Source organism: Solanum tuberosum, unplaced genomic scaffold (assembly GCF_000226075.1).
Source record: "Solanum tuberosum cultivar DM 1-3 516 R44 unplaced genomic scaffold, SolTub_3.0 scf00103, whole genome shotgun sequence".
In the NCBI taxonomy this organism is placed as follows: Eukaryota; Viridiplantae; Streptophyta; class Magnoliopsida; order Solanales; family Solanaceae; genus Solanum; species Solanum tuberosum.
This window is the reverse complement of record NW_006239027.1, coordinates 1,525,920-1,546,012: the sequence shown is the minus strand read 5'-3', so window position 1 is coordinate 1,546,012 and position 20,093 is coordinate 1,525,920. Positions and strand designations below refer to the sequence as shown.

The window sequence follows — 20,093 nt, the reverse complement described above, 5'->3', positions numbered from 1 at the left end:
GTACAAACAAATGAATACTTAAAAATAGGAAAATTTAATGTAATTTGAGCAACTAGTCAAAATAGATTTAACTTTAATTTTATAAAATTGTTCTTCATTTCAAAACTTGATAAAAATCATGATCAAAGGAAATTAATAATATAAAAACAAATGAATATGTCCTTATCACAACTAATTATGTAAATGTATATATAGTACATTTTAAAAACTATGCACTGTTTTATTATATATATTTTTTAAAATAGCCTATTTATACATAATGATTTTTCGTCAAAGAGATATAAATGAATACCCTCGCCTTCTCAACAACAACAACAACATGCCCAGTGAAATTCCACTAGGTGGGGTCTGGGGAGGGTAAAGTGTACGCAGACCTTGCCACTACCTCGCCTTCTCCTAACTCTATAATTAAAATGATGAAGTATTTTAACACTATCGCAACCCTCAATGGTATTTATCCTCTTTAGTTCTTGTTGGCAATCATTGTTCAGCCACTAGAATAAAATATTGTATATAACCATAAAAAAACATATTTAAATATTTTGCATGCTTTATTTGTGTTTTTCTATTGAAGTTGAGGCCAACTTGCCAACTTTAAATTCATCTTAAGAGCTCATAATCCTCTTTTTGACTTTTAAATCACATAATTAATATAAAGAGTTATTACAATCTCAATGTTATAGTATAGCCTACTTAAGTGCAAAGTACGTTACAATTAGGTTCTAATGAATTATTCGAGTATGTCCTACATGGGGTACTAATAATTAATTATGCCAAACTCCTCTAAATTAGCTACTCAATAATTAATGATCCTAATTAACAACCTGTTTTACTTTATTATTATTACTATATGAGGGACTAATTTCAAGTGCTTACTCAAGTTTTAGCAAGAAAGTATATATGTGTGTAGGTGTTTGGATTTTATTACCATTAATTTAGTTTTTATGGTTACTAAAAAAGAATAGTTCAAAATAAGTAATTATTGTATAAAATCAAGATTGAATTTTTTTTTAAAATCCACTTGTATGCTTACTATAATGAGTGTGAAGAGAGATTAATGTAATTAGTAACATTACCTATTATACCATATTCGTCTTTTTTTTAATTTATGAAAAAGAACGTCTTTTTTTGGAAACTTCTTAATTTTAACTTTTCACGTGACATGTTTAAAATCATCATATTTTGATATTTATATGTATTTTTAATTTAATACTATAAAATTCAATACCTTTTTTTTTAACTTTGTGTCAAATCAAAACCGACAGATAAATTGAAAAAAAGTCCAACTATACTTTGTTAAGCATTTACTACGGAATGGATGTTTACCAAATTTTCTATTAGCTACATAGTAGTTATGTTATTAGGGGGACCTCCTGTTTTTTTTTTCTTTCAACCTTTTAAACTCATTAATCGTTTAGACTACTTTATAGTTTATTAGTTTATATTTGGCAAATTATTGTTTCACTGACTATTTTCTTAGGAAAATAAGTTTATGAAAATTGACTTCTATAATGGAAGTCGAGAAAACAAATTTCATAAGCTAATGACATAACATATTGACAGTGTTATGCCGAACCTCCAACACTTAACGCCGCAACACTCATTTTCACCTACCCAAGTAATGCTCATCTCTACCACCCTCAATTTAATATTTTATAATATTTATTTAAACTATATATGAATACATTTAGTATATTATTATTTTTTGTTTACATCTCAAACAGAAGAAAATAAATAAGAAAATTTTATATTTCTGTAAAATATTTTACAAGAAAATAGTTTCCTTTAGGGGTGTACATGACCGGGTTGGTTCGGGTTTTTCAAATATCAAACAAAACCATTTGTGTAAAAATTTTAAATTTATAAACCAAATCAAACTAATAAAATTCGGATTTTTTCAGGTTTTTCAACCTCGGGTTGGTTTGGGTTTTACAAATACCAAACCAAACCATTGTGTAGAATTTTTAAATTTTTAAATCAAACCAAACTAATAAACCTCGGATTTTTTTAGATTTTTGAATTTTTTCGGTAAAGTTTGCATACAAACATATAATTAACTTGTGCTTTAAATTTTTCTTTAGTCCAACCAAAATACAATTATTTAAGGTGTTTCTTAAGAAAATAACACAAAATATGAGATGAGTACTGTGACACTAAAATATTCAATAAAAAATAATGATGAAATCATCATATAAAATAAATATTGCAAAGTCATAATGAAAATGATCATAATTTAAAAGTACTAAATCATGCTAAAATAAGTTTAATAAGTATTAGTTACATTACTAAATATTTAAGGAAAATTAAAATAGAGATTATGTATTTAATTGTCTAATGTAAAACTAAAGAACAAATATTCAACTATTATTGTCATTCTTAGTGTTGAATTGATTTTCTTTTTGCATTAGTATTAATTTGATTTTGATTTAAGTTTTATTATAATTATCAACATCTATGAACAATAATCTTTATTGGACCATTTTCGAAATTCTAAGTTTTTAAAACTTGAAATAATATATTAAAAAGATAAAACTATGAAATAGTATAAGAAATATTTTTAAATTATATCAAAGTAAATATTTTTATGTATAAAATAAAATTTTAAAATTACATATATAATGTCGGGTTGATTTTTTTAGTTAAAAACCAAACCAACTCAAATATAGTCGGATTTTTTTTTCCAATACCAAACCACTAGTCGGGTTTTTTTTCGGTTTAACTCGGTTTGCGGTTTGGTTTGGTTTTGTACGCCCCTAGTTTCCTACATATTGAACACTCACATAATTTCGCTTTGGTGGCAAATGGAATAATTTCTTAATTTCTGTGCAATAGCTTGCAAATCACACAAAAAAAAATAAAAAAAAATCACTAGATAAGCCTTGTAACTCAGAATTAAGGCCAACTCCCTGTTGTGTATTGCAAAGAATTTCGACCCTGAGTTCCAACTCCAAAACATTTGAGCCACGCCTAACTCCAACTTCATTAATGAATAAAGTTAATTTGATTCATCTAATTTAAATACTTTATATAACATTATATACATTTCTTTCTCTTCTCATAACAATCTATACGTACTTACGTAGACAAATATGTAACATTTTAGAAAATGTATCTACTAATTCCATAACAAAGTAAATCACACCTTTAAAAATGACAAAAAATACTTTCAAAGTTGATATTTCTCATGACAATCTGTTTTCCTCAAAAATTGTATAAATTGGTTTCATCAGACAATGTTAAGTCTCTGCATATACCTTTCTTAATATTGGCTCAAAGTTTTTTATAATCAGTTCACATAAGTGTCTCGTGTAATGGAAAATCATAGTCAAGCTATCCTTTTTATATGGATATCAACTAAAATCATAATTTTGAAATTTTAGATTATAATTGTTCTAAATTTTTATGATCTAAGAAACTATATTTACCACATTAATTTCCATCGTACAATAGTGTGACCTAAGTCCTAACCGGACTATTTAAAGTTTACTTAATGTGTATAGAATCTAAACAAAACTCAGTAGAAACTAGAAAGTCCACACTTGAGAAATGAAAATGAAGGTTTTGCTATTTTACTCATTTTCTTCTTTTTCTATCTCTATCCTTTTCTATTTTAAAAAAAAAATGTCTTACACAAAAAGTGTGTAAAGAAAAACAACTCTATAAGATAGTACATATATAAAGACACATATTTAACTTCAGTGACTCAACATGATGCATATTTGATAACCAAATTGAGTTGACATTTGAGGTTCAAAGTATAACTGTTCTATTGGACTAAGAGCTTGAAAACAAAATTTTGCATATCTTTAACTTGTGTTTTCCAGATATCAGATATGTATCAAGCTTATAATATGATAAATACAAGCAATAGAAATCACATGTCAAAACATTATATCTTGAAGATTTTATATCTTTGTGAGATGTAAGTATTGCTATTGAATCTGTGCAAGTCTCAACTAGATGTTAATAATGTCGTTGATTCGTCATTAACTTCATGGAATAGGGAGAATACTAAATAATAGTACTCGATTTTGAAAACAAGGCCAACAAATAAGTAGATTACCAAATAAATCTCAAATGCTAGCTCTTTTTCAAATGTGAATTTTTTATGAATAGGATGGAGGCCAAGTATTTGAGCTTTCGCAAAGCAATTGTGCAATGGAGTTGTTGACAGTTCTCTTTTTTTTGGTTTGTTTTAGGGAACAAAGAAGCAAAGGAAGAAGAATTTGAGTCAATTCTCTATTATGTTACTGTGTTGAAGAGTTTGAGTCAATTCTCTATTATGTTACTGTGTTCAATCTTTTTCGTGTTTTGGTTCTCCAAAACACATATTGTTATATTATGGAAAATGGTACAAGTACCCCTTAGACTATGACCGAAATCTCAGAGACACCTTAACTAAACTAAGGTCCTATATATTATCCCTGAACCCATTTTTTTTATAATTTTGTACACTTTTTTGGCTTACGTGGCATCCAAATATTTCCCACGGGCCTCAATTGCATGGAGTCACGGAGTGTGCCACGTAAGCCAAAAGGTGTAAGAAATTTTAAAAAAAATGAGTTAGGGGTAATAGGACCTTAGTTTAGTTAAGGTGTCTCAGGGTTTTCGGTTATAGTCTAAGGGCTACTTGTGTCTTATCCCTTATATTATACATTTCAGATCTATATATATATATCCCTGTACTGTGATCCAATATTTGAAGATGACTTTGTTCTTTTATCCTAAAAGTTTTTAAATCAATCAACTGTCCTTGGTATGAGTATTGACAAAGAACAAAAGTAGGAGTTACAACTTACTATTTCTCAAGTATGTGTAGTTTTGTGTCCTTTATTTGCTTTATCCACAATGATGCTTTTATTTTGGAGTTTCTCTTGGAAATCTAAAACAATGGAACTCGAGTAGTCGAGTTCACCAATAAAGTTCTCCTTCTAGTTAGTTCTTCCCTGGTCAAGAGGGTGTGTGGGAATGCTGTATACTATATTCTACTGTACTATACAACAATTGTGTGTGTCTATTGAACCTTTGATGGACGAAACTCTTTCTTCTGTGTATAAAATTAACATAGAACAAATAAATAAACGTTATAAGCATACATGGAAGTCAACAAATGAGTAAATCTTGAGGTTCAGCTTGATCCTACCAAGGTTTTAGATCACCAACTGGACCAGCAGTCCAGTTTAAGACGTTGTTGTCTCCGTATATGGTCTTGTAATGATGGGGTAATTTACGAGCAAGTCCATTCAAGATTTGGTGGAAAGCATCACCTGGTTGAGCAGGTTGTAGAAATAACATAGCCTGCTTCATTGAAGGATTGGCAAGCAATCTCTGCTTCCTCAGTATTTCTTGTGGTGGAACAGAAGTAAGAATGTTATCCAAATATGGAACATCCTTCTCCGCTACAAACAATCCAATATCTTCCCATGGAATGGCATCAGCAAATGGCAATACAATGTCATCAGCTATTATAACGGGGATGCATCCGAATACAACAGCTTCAACCAATCTAGGACTCCATGGAGCCCATCCGAGAGGGCACAAGCAAAAGATAGCTCGTTGCATGTCTTCGTAGTATGTAGTTGGATGATCTGTAGAAATATCAAAGAGTGGATTGTCCTTAAAGTTCTCCCACACTGCTGCTCGAGCACCTCTTGCATAGTACCCGCCTTTAGGATCATTTCTTTTGTCATAAAACAAGCCTCGAAAATAGACAAATATGGATCTTGGAGTATCAGGAGAGATCAAGTGAGATTGAATTTTCCGTGGAGGAGCATATGGAGGAATAGTTATCGATCCTTCCTTCAAACAAACATGATTCCGTTGTCCAAAAGTTTGAACCAAGGTAGCACACTGGAGCAACGGGAGAATTCCTCTTCCAATAGCTTTCTCTTCTTGAAAATGGAAACATGCACCAAAATCATGTGGTACAATGAAGAAATGATCAGCCCCCTGTGTCCTGTTCCAGTATGGCCAGCTAGAAGCAACAAGCTGAATCGCGCTTCTCATCATACGTGGTGAGTTGAAAGGTAAAGGATGACCATGTGGTGTCAAGTACTCACAAGTTGTGTAAACTGGAGTGTAAAACCAATCCGCTTCCTCTGGATCAAGTGTTCTAACAGGACTGGATAACAGAAACTGATGCATATATATCTCAGCAGCAAACATGTGACTGAGGCATCGCGAGTCCCTCTGCACAGTCTTCTTGTTATATTTGCTTGGAAGCTCATATACAAAAACTTTCAACCTACCTGTAGGATCATCCTCCAACACATCACCAGCACTTCCGGAGATTCTTTCAACGTGTTGATCACTCCTATGAAATTTTAAAGATTCAACTCTCAATACGAAAGCAAGACAGAGAAATCCAAGAAAGTTCCAATTTCTCATCTTCTACTATATAGCAGAAGCAAATCGAAAAAGATGAGTAACTATAAAAGATGTGTGTTCTATTGATGAACTGCAAATATTGAGGAGTCAATATATAGTTGCAAATGTGAATAGATAAGTTAGGAGGAATCAATCAGTTGGAGTGTCAGTAGACAAAGTTAGTAGGAATCAACAGTTGAAGTGTCACAAGACAGGGTAGTTAATCCTTATTTTAGTGTAAAATCTTGAACTTAATTAGGGCCTACTAATAAAGAACAGATGAAAAACGAAGATTACAACTCAGGTCAACACTTGTAATCCTTGACAATAAACATTGTAAGAAGATTTGTCTGAAAAATAGCTTTTCCGGACAAGTTTAGGTGACAACTTAATGTATTTTTTTTTGGGCAAGTTTAGGTGGCAATTTGTGTATTTTTCCTTAGTTTTTTAGTTTCTGTCATTTCATTCATTTTGCGTTTCAAGATTCTCCCTTGTGGTGTGAGAGATTGGATTACAAATTTAAAAAATGGATAATGGGCCCATTTGTATACCCTTCTTTACTTATGACGTGTGTCTAATCCACACATCACGCGTTACGCTTGATGAAAGCCCAAGGGGACAATCTTTTGTAGTATTACTTTCTTATTTCTTCCTCGGATTTTTCCCAGGTCAAAAAAAAATTGGTGATTAATCAAATTTACTTACAAATACCAAACATCATTAGAAAATAAACTATCATTGCTCTAAAAATATATGAATTTATATGTTTCTCTTCAAGGTAATATTTATTTAAAGAATATGTTAAGAGGTCACCATATTAATTTTTTAAAGTTACTACAATCGTACATGTTTCAAAGAATAATCAACACTGGTAGCTTAATTGTTCTTTAACATGACTAATATTTTGCATGAAAAAAATACAAGGAAAAGAAAAAGGGTTTAATTAAAGAAATATTTCAAGCAAAAGAATATAACATGTGATTCTTGAAGAAAGGAAAATATGGGTTACTTCACATTACACATGTGAGGAGCTAAAACATATAAAGCTCCATCTGAAATAGAGTAAATCAATTTGAATAAAACTAGGCTCAAATCAATCAATTCAAAAGAGATTTTGGTATGAGCAAAAAATACATTCCACTCAGCAAACGATATGCTAGACACCGATACATCAACTGGACATGATGTTTACATCAGTGGGAATTCTACACTCCAGCGCGTCCAAGTTTGTGTTGAGTCCCTTTCCTTGTAATATCAGTCAGAATCAAATAACCATCACAGAAGGTGAGCGAGGAAAAGCCAACTTGTACACAGTTACCAGCAGATTTTGCTGTTTAAGAGCTAGCTTAAAATAGAAAATAATGAGGGGGAGCAGAATTTGTGATCAGAGACCAAATATTATAAGGGTTTGATAAGTACAGTATCTCGTAAACAAGATGACTTACATAAGGAAAGACAAGCAACAACCATAATCTGAGTTGTGTATTAGCAGTCATTTTTTGTTTGAAGCTCCTGAAGAAGGCGACGTCAGATCACAGTTCCCTATTTCATGTATAAATATCTGAGCTGGCTCTTCTCTGTTAAAGGCAGTTGAACAAATTAAAGGGGTTATAAAAGGGAGGATAGCGAAGAACATACCCAATTTTCACATAATAAGAAGATGACTAAACAAGTTTGCCTTACATTTCGTTAGCTTCTTGGTATGAATAACTGGATGCGACTGCTAAAAGTAATCCATCATGGCTATATGATAGAGAGACGACACTGTTGGGATATCTTGACATCTAAAGAGGGAAACACCGTACAAATTGACTGAGATCCATGAATTGGTTGAAATAAGCAAATAGCTATACAGCAAATCTCAAATGGAAAATAAACAGAAGCAATAGTTTAAAGAGGAATGCGCGATAAAAGTGGATTTAGAGATTAACTGGCAAGTTTTACTTTGGCATGTTACTCATATAAATGACGAGATTTGTTCATTCGGTTTTCAGAAGCACAAGATTTCTGTCAAAACCATGACGTCAACCAAGTGATATCAAAACTGCAATTACTAGTTTATAACTGTATTATCACTTTTGGGGGAACTTATGCAATATCTGATTGATAAACGAACAAGAGTACCTCAAATATCCGTTTCCTTCCTCGAGCATCCCACAAGGTGGCATAGCCATCATTGTCACCAGTAACAAATGAACCAGTAATGCTGGGAAAAGAAAAGTTACTATGAATATAACTTCTATTATAACAATAACAGAAGGCTGAAACTGGAAAATCACATACGATGGGTTAAATGCAATGTCATTAACTGTTACAACATGACGTCTCCCATCTTTAACCTTTGGGTGACATCTAAATGCGTACCTACAAAAGTAGAAACAAAATTAATTAAGAGATCCACAAAAGTAGAGTTTTTAGGATAAGAAATCCATAGTAACCATATACTGAGAAATTTCAGTTGCTGAACGATTTCATTTTTCTACAGAATGTCTGAATCTGTCACTTAAAAGAGAAGTTATAGTTTCACCAACATGCAACGCTACCCATAAACCAAAATGGACAAGAGTATAAAAGAATTATGGAAGTATGAAGTTTTAAACCAAAAGATACATGGCTCAGAGAAGACGATTCCTACTGTTTTTACTAGATTTACAATTTACATTGATAAATTGTCGATCTTTCTTTTTGTTTAATCAGATTTGATTTTCATCAAGTGCTTCTTTTGATCTAAATTAAAGTTAAGAAGCCAAAGTCATCTTCTGTTGGCCTACTGTTGAATCAACAAGGATCTAAGAAGAGGCCCTTTCAAACTTTTCCATTTCTTCTAAGTTCTTTAGCAATAATGATTTGCTCTGTCTAAGTAACAGCATCAAACTTCTACTAACATCTCTTACATAGTGAATTGATTAATCTGGATGGAATCACCATAAGTAGTCTGATATACTACAAACTTTCATCTTTTCAAACAAAAAAAACAGTACTATGAACTTTTACTGACCCCTCATGTGAGCTGGATTTGCAGATGTACTCCAGAAGAACTCGCCCATCAATTGATCCAACAACAAATCCTGCACAAAGAGGTTATCCAAAAGGAAATTGAAACAAGATACGATAAAATATAAGCAGGAGATAGAAACATGCAATGGAGAACTATTTTTGACTGTTGTCTAGACAATATAAGATGGATAATGCAGAAGACTAAAAAAATTGCAAGCTATTGCATAGGAGCGGGGGTTTTACCCTGTGCGCACCCAAAGGGTAGCGGCTGCGGGTTTCCCTTGTCATAAAAAAAAAACATAATTGTACCCTTCTGCAGTCTTTTCTTTTTATGGTGCGCTTCTGTGGTCATGTTATCAAAGGCAAAAAGCAGAAGATAGAAAAAGAGAAGCGGACATCCATTGGGGCTTTAAGCTCAAAGCGCTAATAAAGAATAGGCTTAAATGGAGAAAGGCACAATTGGAGGGAAAGATACACATACATACTAAACCAAAGCGCCACTTAAGTTGAGCGAAGAGAACAACCTATTTTATGCCTACTTTCAAGGCTTAATCTCGCCTCAAGCAAGTCATTAACTACATCATTTGCAGTGAAGTACTTTTTTAATAAGGGAAAAAGTTCTATTAATAGGGTACCAAGAAGGTACTAAAAGGTTACAAAAACAACATAAAGCTTCAGAAAGAAATACAGACTACTAGACTTTCCTTCCTAACAAATCCAGAAAATCCATTAATTGGCTCAAACTGCCTATTGAACTACTTCCACACCCAGAAGAACAAATTCTGCAAAAAGCTAGCTTTGACTCTAGATATCGGAGATTTATGCCCTTTAAAATAGGCCTTGTTCCTTTCCAGCCATATTGTCCAGAAAATGCACAACGGCATAGTCCACCATATCTGCTTGTTCTCCTTGTGAGTAGCCTGTTATAGCCAACTTTGTAATAAACCTCTCATATTCTGAGGCATCACCAAGTAATACCACACAGACACTTAGAAATAACTCCCAGCATTGTTTCGCAACTCTGCAGTGGATAAACAGGTGCTCAACAGTTCCTTGATCTTCTTGACACAAGCAGCATCTATTACATAATACAAAACCCCTCTTTTGCAGATCATTCTGTATTAAACATGCCCCCCATGTTGCTACCCACCCAAAGCAGGCTACTTTAACAGGAGCCTAAGTCTTCCATAACATCTTCCATTGCCAAGAAGTCTCTCATTGACCTGATTGCTTCCTTAACAGGTTGTAGCAATTCCTAACTGAGATTTGTTTGTCCTTGCTTGCTAAACAGATTAGGGAATTCACTTTACAATGAAGTACTTACATGCATAATAGAGATCTTTAAATAGAACTATTCTTCAACTTTCAAGAAGACACTTAAACCTTTTGTTCTTTCGTTCTTTTTAGTTCAGTGGGGGTGAAGGGGTGTGAGGGGACCTTGGAAGCACAACATAGTTGATATTAGAATTTGGGTAAGAGTACCTTTAGGATTAAAAATTGGCCGTATACATTTTACTTTCATGCCTTTCGTGTGAACTGAAGTCTTAAAACTTCGTATGTCATATAAATTAACTGAGGACCCAGCAGCAACCATCAAATTTAATCCAGACAGTGACATTGACTCCACCTCTGAAACTAAGCAGCTCAAGCATCCATGAGATTGTGTTGAACGAGCATCCCAAAAATTTATCTTTTTATCCCAACCAGCAGTAATTATTTGACCTACAAATAAAGAAAAAGATATTTAAGAAGAGAAACTTGAGTCGATATCTATACCCTTTAGAGCACTAAACATGTGAGCAAATCAGTGAATTTTTGGTCCTCTCCATTTTGGCACATTATGTTGAACATATATCCAAATACATCAAGTTGTCCAACTAAGAAACTAATCAGTAGATACTCTACTTTAGGAACATATTAAGACATATTAATAGAATTCTTGTGCGTAGTAGAACCATTAGCTTATGGAAAACCCATTAGCTTTGAAATTTACAAAAATCTATTGCTCTGAATAATACGAGTTAAGTCTTTTTCTGAGGCAATATTTAATGAATAAGTTAAGAAGTCACCTTATTGAATTTACAGAGTTATCAATATCTTACATGTTTCGGCAGAATACTCAACACAGGTTGCTGAATCATCATGATTTCCTACTGAGACTTTAATACCTGAATCCAAATCATACCTAGGAAGAACAACAATCCACAAAAAAAAGACATTCAGGTCGCAATAATAAGAAATTTAATGCATTCCCCAGACAATGTACCAGGAAACATGAGAAAACTATTTCTAGCTCTAAGCTCCGCGTATAAAGCTTCATCTTTTCCTTTTTCTTTCCTCACATGAAAAGTTTTCCGCTTTAGTTTATGCAATACAAAAAGAAAGGGCCCACCCGTGCTCTCAGTGCAGGGTAGCCGGGGAGTTGATAAAATAACATTTGACAAGAGAAACTACCCAAGTAGAACAACAATTCAAGAGAAAAAACCTGTTAACTGAACCATCAGAAGCAGCACTAAAGCACACCCTCTCATTCTCAAAACAGCAATCGAGGAGCTCAGCTTCCCCGGGAGCTTCCATTCGAAGCTTAGAGCTATCAACATCGTATAATCGTAGACTCTGCAGATTAAGTTTTTGCATTACATTTAAATGAACTAGAGTTCGATAATAGAGCTAAACCCAACTAGTATAAAATTGAGGCGAATTTTCTATTCTATACAGAGGTAGGGGATTTACTTACAGAATCCCAAGAAGAAATAAGCAGATTGTTTGAATGTGGAGCAAATCGTATCCTTGAAATTGCGTCCCGAATTGGGTCAGCCAAATTCAGAGAAAAAGTATTCATTGTGAAGTCAAACAATGGAAAAAAAAACTATTTTTGAGCTGTGAACCCTAAAAATGGGGAAATTATACGGAGACTGGTTTCCCTCTGAAGAACCACACTTCGATTTGAAGTAAACGCAGAGTTCTGAAGACGGCAGAGATGTGCTAGGGAAGACGAAAGCTCGAAGCCATTAGAGATCTTCACAAAACCTTCAACTATTTCCCGCCTAATTACTGCCAAAATTTCGTGTTTTTTTCTTTTAAACCTGTTTAATATTTTTTGTTGAATACATTTTATTTCTCTTAAATTTGTTAGTAAATTATCAATATCATATATTTTTTCATGTACTTTCGAAAAAGTCATATATATCTCCATTTGTAGTGCGTTAAATTTACATGAGAGTTTATTATTATTATTATTGAATCTACTAAACTCGTTTAGTCTATTCAATCGATTCACTAAAAAGATAAAAAACAAAAAAATCTCATTGTTCATCCATGGTCGATAAGATTTCACCACTCAAATCTCATCCAAATTAGCACTCGACTTCTATTATTGCGATAGAATAATAGTTGTTCCAACAATTCTTACTTATTGTATTGATTTTCTAAATAAGAAAATTGCAACAAATAAATCGAAATAGTCTAACTATTTTTTTTGTGTAGATAAATTAGTATACAGGATAGATAATGCATCTTTAGCGTACTCTATGTATGGATACCATAGAAGCATTCCCGACCTTTTATCCTGCATTTAGTTATGAGTATTGATTAATGCCGAAAAAACCATTTTGTACTCAAAATGGTAGGATTAACTATCTCATATAGAAGGTGAAATATCCTTGTCTATCTCATCCCGATAACCAACTTTTTCCAATATACCTTTCTTGCAACAGAAAGACTCTTTTACAAACACAAAAAATGCATTGAGGATTCACACTTGTCTAAAAACAATGGTTTCATATAACGAATTGTTACAAAAGTGTCTTGGGTTGTAACCAAAACTAGCAAATTCATCAAACACTTCCAAATGGGATTTTCAGATATTTACAGCAATCTAAGTTGATTGTAACATGATATTTGGAGGACCACCTACTAGTATGTTTAAAAAGGTGAATTTTTTTTATCAAATGCCAGACAAACAAGACATTTCAACCCACTTTCCGGTTAGGTGAAGGCATGTCAAGGTTTCACATACCATAGTCATTGAAATTCTCGTCTGGAATGTAAAAGTCGAACTTGACATCAACTGAACCAGAACTATCTCCAGTGTCTTTGTACTCAACATTAGTTATTGTTCCAGTTGGATCCTCTACCTGGTATTCTGATCTCACCCGTCTGACTGGCACTGTGACAGAGTAGATTGTCCCAAGGTCTGGATCCGTTGAGACGCTCAGCTGTACTTTCTCCTGCGATTCTATTTCCACAAAATCAGAGAGAGCACTAACAACGTTGCTTACAATCTTCTGTTTGGCCTCATCACTGACAGCACATCTATCAGAGAAGAGAATCATCCTCAGGCGTTGCTTAGCAATATTAGCAGCAGAATTACTTGCCGAAGGGGATGGTGGAAACATTATCTTCCAAGCCAAGCTTAGGCGCTCAAAAAAGCTCATGCTGATAGCATTGAGGAGTAAATTATCAAATTCCTGGCTGATGGAACTTGCTGCTACTTTATAGTCTCCAAGGATCCCAAGAGGCTTTCTTGAGTGGCATCGGAAGCTATGGCTATCAGATGATAGACGAGACCATTTGGGTAACACCTCAGCGGAACTAGATCCACCATTAAGAAAGGCACTAAAATCTACCTGCAATGTGCAATAAAATTATCTTTCATTGTGGTCATGATACAATCAATGGGAGAACACAACACAAAAATTTAGGAACATTTTATGAAATTGTTTACAAGATGCTAGGATGCATACGCTTTCCTACTTATTGCACAGCTTGTAGGAACCATTATTTCCCCAATGCTTACAATTTTTCTGGATACAACTGAAGTAAAAAGCAGAAGTAGAGATGCAAATGTTAAAATCTACATTCAAGCATGGTTTACCAATAAGCCAATCTTTGAAAGAGCTAGCATTCAAAAGATATAGAGAATGCACTTAAAAGGATATCGGCAAAAGTTTTTAGTTGGGGAATAAATAAACATAACCATCTTATTGCTTCTCTCATCTATGAAGGAAAAAAATACAGTCCTACATTCGAAGCAAACAATAAATTCAGGTGAATCAATGAATAAACATATTGCACAAGCATATCCACTGACGAATTAAGAGTTCAAAGTACTTTTACAGAGACGCACACATGGACACAATTGATGCAAATGTATGACCATTAATATTTTACACCTTGAGCACATCTGATCCAGCTTGGACACAACATCTCACATTTAGCTAGGGCTCTAAGATACAAAGAGGGAAAATGAAAGACAATATTGAACTAAAACTAGAAATCAAGGAAGCAACTTTTGAGCATATATCGACCTGGTACCAGGCAGAATGAAGAAGACCAGTTGAACTGTGAATCACATTAAGGGCCCAGTTAACTAATTCAACCATCTCAGCAACAGAGACGAAGACCAAGCAGGCACCAAGTCTAGCCTTTTCTTTTAAATAGGACCTAGCCAGTTTCTCTAATATGCCGCAACACAAATATTAGGTATCAGAAGTGTAAACCACTCAGTCCTCATTGAACCATATTAGGTGTTATTTAAGAGGTCTCTACCAACAAGACCACAACTACATATTTAGGCCCGATAATGTCATTGGTGCATGTTTCTGGAAAGGCCATGCACCAATGGCATTACCATCTGTGTTATAACTACATGCCTATAGCAAATCAAATTACTAAAAAGATGTGGCTATGCTAACATGACCAGATGAAAATTAGTCGAAGTTAAGGCATCAAATTCACATAGAAAATGTTAACTATTAAGGGAAAAAACCAACCAAAGTTCCCAACAGCGCAAGCTCAAACGAATCAACGCATTGAGATAATTTTGAAAACTTTACTGTGTCCTAAGTCCTAACAGAAAAGTCATCATCTCAAGAAAGAAGGAAATTAAGTGAAGTGAATGTTCAAGCAATTCAGTGGGAAGCACTCTGTTCCACTAGAACATTGGTTGAGCTTGAGTTAATGGGTTGTTATCTCCTCACATAGTCTTGGACAATCCTTACCTCATGAGTTACCTTTTCATGTTGAATTAAGCCCAAGGTTCATTTTTTTAGATGATATTATCACAACCAAACTCATCTCTGTTCTTGGTTTACCCAATGGATGCCCATGTTATGTTGTCTACGTACCAAATGTCCAGCTCGGTCTGGGTAGGTGGGTGGGTGTGTGTGAGTGTGGGGGTGGGGGAGGGGGGGTCCCATATTTGAGGGAATGGTATGTTATCTCCGTACACAGTCTAGCACAATCCTCATGTCATAGCTAGCTTTTGAGGTCGCATAGGCCCTAGGTTCATTTTCTTCACTTGTAAATGAAGTAAACCAGAAGAAAAGTGGTGATTAAGATAATGTCCATCAACTCTTATTTAAAGAGGGAAAAAAAACTAATTAATTTAGTCATCAATAACCATACAGGAACTTTCCTAATACGCACACACCAGCAACATGGGACCATTACCCAAGCTTCTGTCACAAAAGCAGGTCCAGAATCATAAGCCAGGGGTGTGGAGTACCTCTAAGCTCACTACTTTTTTTTGTAGCAAAATGGTCAATTGAGAATAAATATACTTCTAAAAAAGTTTCAACGTGTGTGTGTGTGTGTACATATAGACCTCAAGCAAGGCAGTGGGATTCATGATCCCTGCCTTCACTGTTGATCAACTCATGTTCACGTATGCCAAAAGAGAACTAGTAAGCAAAACTTTTACCTAACAAGTCCCAAAGCTCCAAACGCATCCTTAAATAGATCCCTGAATAATTAGCTAGACATTACTCAGATGATGCTCGTCGCCTAATTCCATACTCCATCAACCATACTAGCCCTAGCTACTGTTCTCAGCTTAGCTTAATCAGCAGTAGGTGGACACAGCTAATTCACATAGTTACCAAGCACTTACTCATCTAGCACTTAAGCCCTCCAATTCTGAAAGCTTCTCAATCTTAGAACTCTTCATTCAAAACCAAGGAGAAAAGAACGAATCTTTCACTATAAAAGAGTACATTGTACACCTCCCAACAGCAACAGGAAACCAAGCAACTCTATCTACCCATACTAGAATAGATGAGAAGAAATCACCTAGTTTTTTCATTTCTGCTGGAATTTGAAGCTGAAACCTCATGATGTTCAACCCACTTCATTCACAACTACTTGTAAACTAAAGTAGACCCATATCACCAAAATTTCAGAAAAAGGTACCAAAAAAAGCTATAGAAATTTCCTCAAAAATTACAGTTCCACAATCTCTTAGATTTGGCAAAATGATGGGATGAAGATAACATTCCCATAAAGTTAACAACTTGACAAATACCCAACAAACAATTCACTTAAAATCGTATAAAAAAAACATGAATTTGTTAAGATATGAAAAGCCAAACCTTTGAAGGAGGTAAAGAGGTTCGAAGTGGATTCTTTGGGTATGGAACCAATGTAGCGGAGACCCTTAAATCTCCTGAAATTGCCATTTTTCTCTTTCTCGCTGCTTCTACTTCGCACAGAAACGGAGGTTAGGGTTTGGAAATGGGGACTTTCAGGTGAAATTGCCAATACAGTAGAGCTCACGCAAACCCTACGTACTCAGCTCATCATTACGGCGTCGTTCCCGGGTACATGTGAATTTTGTTTTGATCATAGGGTTTGTTTTTAGTTTGTGTATTGGAATAACTAATCCCAGCATAAAATTTTGCTTAAAATAAAAATGGTAAAGTTGAATTTATCGAGATGTGATTTAAGAATATACCGATTGAGATAACCAATAATGAGTATGTTAAGGAGAACATAACTTGTTTTAATCAATATGAACAATGTTAATAACAAGTTTAACATAAAATGAAGTTAAAAAATAAAATAAAGGAATAGAAACACCTTGAGGTGCTAGAATCTGGTTGCGGCATCGCGCAAGTTTGATGTTGTTGATAATGAACAAAACAATGAATAACAAAGCTTGAACGCGACATTCACGAAGACACTCATCGACTCACGTCTGCAATTGTTATGCAACTTTGGGGGAGGAAAATCGCGGATCTTTCAATACTGATTGGAATTCATTCTTATCTTGTCCATGTATAGTTCGATGTATGGCTCTAGAGCTAAGCAGGCTTGTGAATTAAAAGTGTAGTGAATTTGGAATGCCCTAGAACAAGGTTGCTTCCTTCGGTCACAGTTGAGGATATGTTTAATATCACATTCTGCTTGAGTCTGACCTAATTCGTCACTTCCTCCACGTGTCTATTTTTATTCGACCACGCGCCAAGCCTGACTTATTTACAAACATAGTATTTAATTGACCGCGGTAAAAAGAATCGCCTTAGAATTATAAAATTGTGTTTTGCCGATTGTCTTAAATAATTTTTGTATAAGTTATGTAGGAATCAATGCATTATTTTATGCAGAATAGAATATGAAATGTATATTAACATAGCGTGATTAATTATGGAAAACTACTCCTTTAAAGTATATAATTCATATAAAACATTAATCTCTTCAGAATTAATTACCGCATAACAATCTTCACTATTAATAATCACATAAACAACCTCTACATTATAATACATCTATAACAAAGTATTTACTTTATACATACAATTGACTGACTATCTTTATCCAATTTTAATAGTTATAATACATAAATAGATACTTAAATTTAAGTTCAACTTGCTATTTTTATCTAATTTTAATCTTCATGTTTCTAATCGATGTCTTTGAAACCAAATGTAGTAAAGACAAAATATATAAGTATTGACCTTATTGAAAGTTTCAATAGGAAAGGAGGAGGAACTAGGGACGCAAGGTAATACCAAACAAGATATTATTATTATTATTATTATTATTACTAGCAAACCTTTTTGTTCAAAGGAAGTGATGGGGACACCAAAAGCTCATTTTGTGAAGGAAGAAGAGTCTCTCATGTCACGGGGATTATCTTCCATGGGTGATTATGGTCAATGTTCTTTCAAGAATGTCAATTAAGCCAATTTTTCTATGCAAGACTGTTTGTGAACTCTGGTATATTCTTTTAACTTTCGATCCTTTATTTGTTAACATGTATCAAACAAAATCCCTTAATTTTCCATGCATTTTGCCTTTGGATGGTCAGTCCAATCCTTTGCTTCTAGAACTCAAAGAAGAGGATGATTATTATGTTTGTCGTTGTCACAGACCCATTCAGTTGACTCCTAAGTTTCACTTCCCTCTAGGGAGATTGTTTTTAGTTGGTTTGCGTAATGGATTTATTTGCTTGCTGAATGGTTCGACGTATATTGAGAAACATTTTGTTTACATTAGTAATCCTCTTTTGGGTGAATATTTTGAAGTTAAATTGCATGTATGGGAGATTAGTGTTTGTCATGTTGCTTATGGATTTTGCTTTAGCAAAGCATCTAGAGAGTATAAGGTATTGAGATTAGTAGTTAGAAAGGTTGCTAAAGTATTGGAATATGAGGTTTATACTCTTGGAGTTGGTGAGAAATGGAGAAATGTTGGTGAGATTAGCGGCATTTAAAGTTGCCACTATACCATACTTTTACTAGCGATCAAAATTGACACTAAATCCTACTTACAGCATTGACTAATGTAAGTTGCAACAAAAATCTACTTTTAGTGGCAACTAAACCACATTATTAGTGGAGACTTTAATAAGTATTAGCAGCGACTATTTTTGTCACTAAAAAGCCTATTAGTGGCGACTTTTATAGGTATTAACAGCGGCTACTATTGCCACTAAAACAACTATTCGTGGCGACTATTATAAGTATTAGCAGCGACTATTGTTGCCACTAAAAAAGATTATTAGTGGCGACTATTACAGGTATTAGCAGCGACTATTATTGCCACTAAAACACACTATTAGTGGCGACTATTATAAGTATTAGCAGCGACTATTTTGCCACTAAAAAGATTATTAGTGGCGACTTTATAGATATTAGTAGCGACTACTGTTGCCACTAAAAACACATTATTAGTGGCGACTTTTATAGTTATTAGCAGCAACTATTTTTGCCACTAAAACTCACCATTAGTGGCGACAATTATAGGTATTAGCAGCGACTGTTTTTGCCACTAAAAAACACTATTGGTGGCGACTTTTATATGTATTAGCAGCGACTATTGTTGCCACTAAAAACAAACTATTAGTGGTGACTTTTATAAGTATTAGTGGCGACTTCTATATGTATTAGCAGTGACTAAGTAGTGACTTTTTCGTAAAGTTATGACTTTTAGAAAGGGTAAAATAAATAATAATCGTGATTTGTGAGGGCATCGCATAGGTGAGTCGGATGTTGTAAAAAGGTGCAACATTTATGAAGAGTGGTAAGAAAATGCACCGGAGAAGCGGCGGTTGAAGGTTGAAACTACGTTCCTATTGTAGAGAGGAAGGATAGTTTTGGAAATAAATAAAAAGAAAATCCTTGCTTCTGGTGGCGCCACGTCACCAAATTGAGGGTTCTCTTTTATATATATACTAGTAAAATTATTCGCGCTTCGCGCGCAAAATTTAATATCACGAAATTTATAAAACAATAGTTAAAACATATCAGTCATTAAAACTAAAACATTATATTATCTTACATACAAGATTACGTAATAACAAACATTAATAATGTAAAGAAAAACAAAAATTATAACATCTTATCATTTATTCTTAATAACATAAGCATAAATTAATTATTGTAAAAAAACATATCAGGATCTGTAATAATAGAATGAAACATAAAAAAAAAAATCAAGTCCACTGAATG

At 33.9% G+C, this 20,093-nt stretch overlaps 3 protein-coding genes across 6 annotated transcripts; all 3 read right to left on the bottom strand.

Moving 5' to 3' along the window:
• Positions 1-4,870: 4,870 nt before the first annotated feature.
• Positions 4,871-6,430, bottom strand: LOC102580860 (probable beta-1,4-xylosyltransferase IRX10L). Its single transcript, XM_006348669.2, has one exon. It carries the CDS (start codon positions 6,385-6,387, stop codon positions 5,140-5,142), a length of 1,248 nt encoding a protein of 415 aa, XP_006348731.2. The 5' UTR covers positions 6,388-6,430; the 3' UTR covers positions 4,871-5,139.
• An 874-nt stretch (positions 6,431-7,304) lies between these two features.
• Positions 7,305-12,446, bottom strand: LOC102580074 (mitotic checkpoint protein BUB3.3). 4 transcript variants are annotated; one of them, XM_006348668.2, is made up of 10 exons: positions 12,101-12,446; positions 11,849-11,979; positions 11,466-11,548; positions 10,846-11,085; positions 9,365-9,434; positions 8,650-8,730; positions 8,491-8,572; positions 8,050-8,150; positions 7,812-7,943; positions 7,305-7,711 (listed from the first exon to the last, which is right to left on the bottom strand). In XM_006348668.2, the coding sequence occupies exons 1-9, from the start codon at positions 12,203-12,205 to the stop codon at positions 7,859-7,861; spliced, it is 978 nt and encodes a 325-aa protein (XP_006348730.1). In that variant the 5' UTR covers positions 12,206-12,446; the 3' UTR covers positions 7,305-7,711; positions 7,812-7,858. The 4 variants fall into 4 exon arrangements, with proteins under 4 accessions (XP_006348730.1, XP_006348729.1, XP_006348728.1 ...); XM_006348667.2 differs by having other exon boundaries at positions 7,305-7,707; XM_015309335.1 differs by having other exon boundaries at positions 7,321-7,611.
• Positions 12,447-13,087: 641 nt separating this feature from the next.
• LOC102579754 (cell division topological specificity factor homolog, chloroplastic) lies at positions 13,088-16,988 on the bottom strand. The gene is made up of 2 exons (XM_006348665.2): positions 16,734-16,988; positions 13,088-13,991 (listed from the first exon to the last, which is right to left on the bottom strand). The coding sequence occupies exons 1-2, from the start codon at positions 16,818-16,820 to the stop codon at positions 13,374-13,376; spliced, it is 705 nt and encodes a 234-aa protein (XP_006348727.1). The 5' UTR covers positions 16,821-16,988; the 3' UTR covers positions 13,088-13,373.
• Positions 16,989-20,093: the final 3,105 nt, after the last annotated feature.

Bases quoted from the DNA above. Each gene is read 5' to 3' on its own strand.
- LOC102580860 (XM_006348669.2), bottom strand. From the start codon at position 6,387: ATGAGAAATTGGAACTTTCTTGGATTTCTCTGTCTTGCTTTCGTATTG.
- LOC102580074 (XM_006348666.2), bottom strand. From the start codon at position 12,205: ATGAATACTTTTTCTCTGAATTTGGCTGACCCAATTCGGGACGCAATT. The intron at 9,435-10,845 runs GTACTCTTACCC...CTCTTTGTGCAG, and splicing joins GCCAATTTTTAATCCTAAAG to GATTTGTTGTTGGATCAATT. The intron at 8,731-9,364 runs GTCAGTAAAAGT...CTACTTTTGTAG, and splicing joins AAATCCAGCTCACATGAGGG to GTACGCATTTAGATGTCACC.
- LOC102579754 (XM_006348665.2), bottom strand. From the start codon at position 16,820: ATGGCAATTTCAGGAGATTTAAGGGTCTCCGCTACATTGGTTCCATAC. The intron at 13,992-16,733 runs GTTTGGCTTTTC...TGCACATTGCAG, and splicing joins CCTCTTTACCTCCTTCAAAG to GTAGATTTTAGTGCCTTTCT.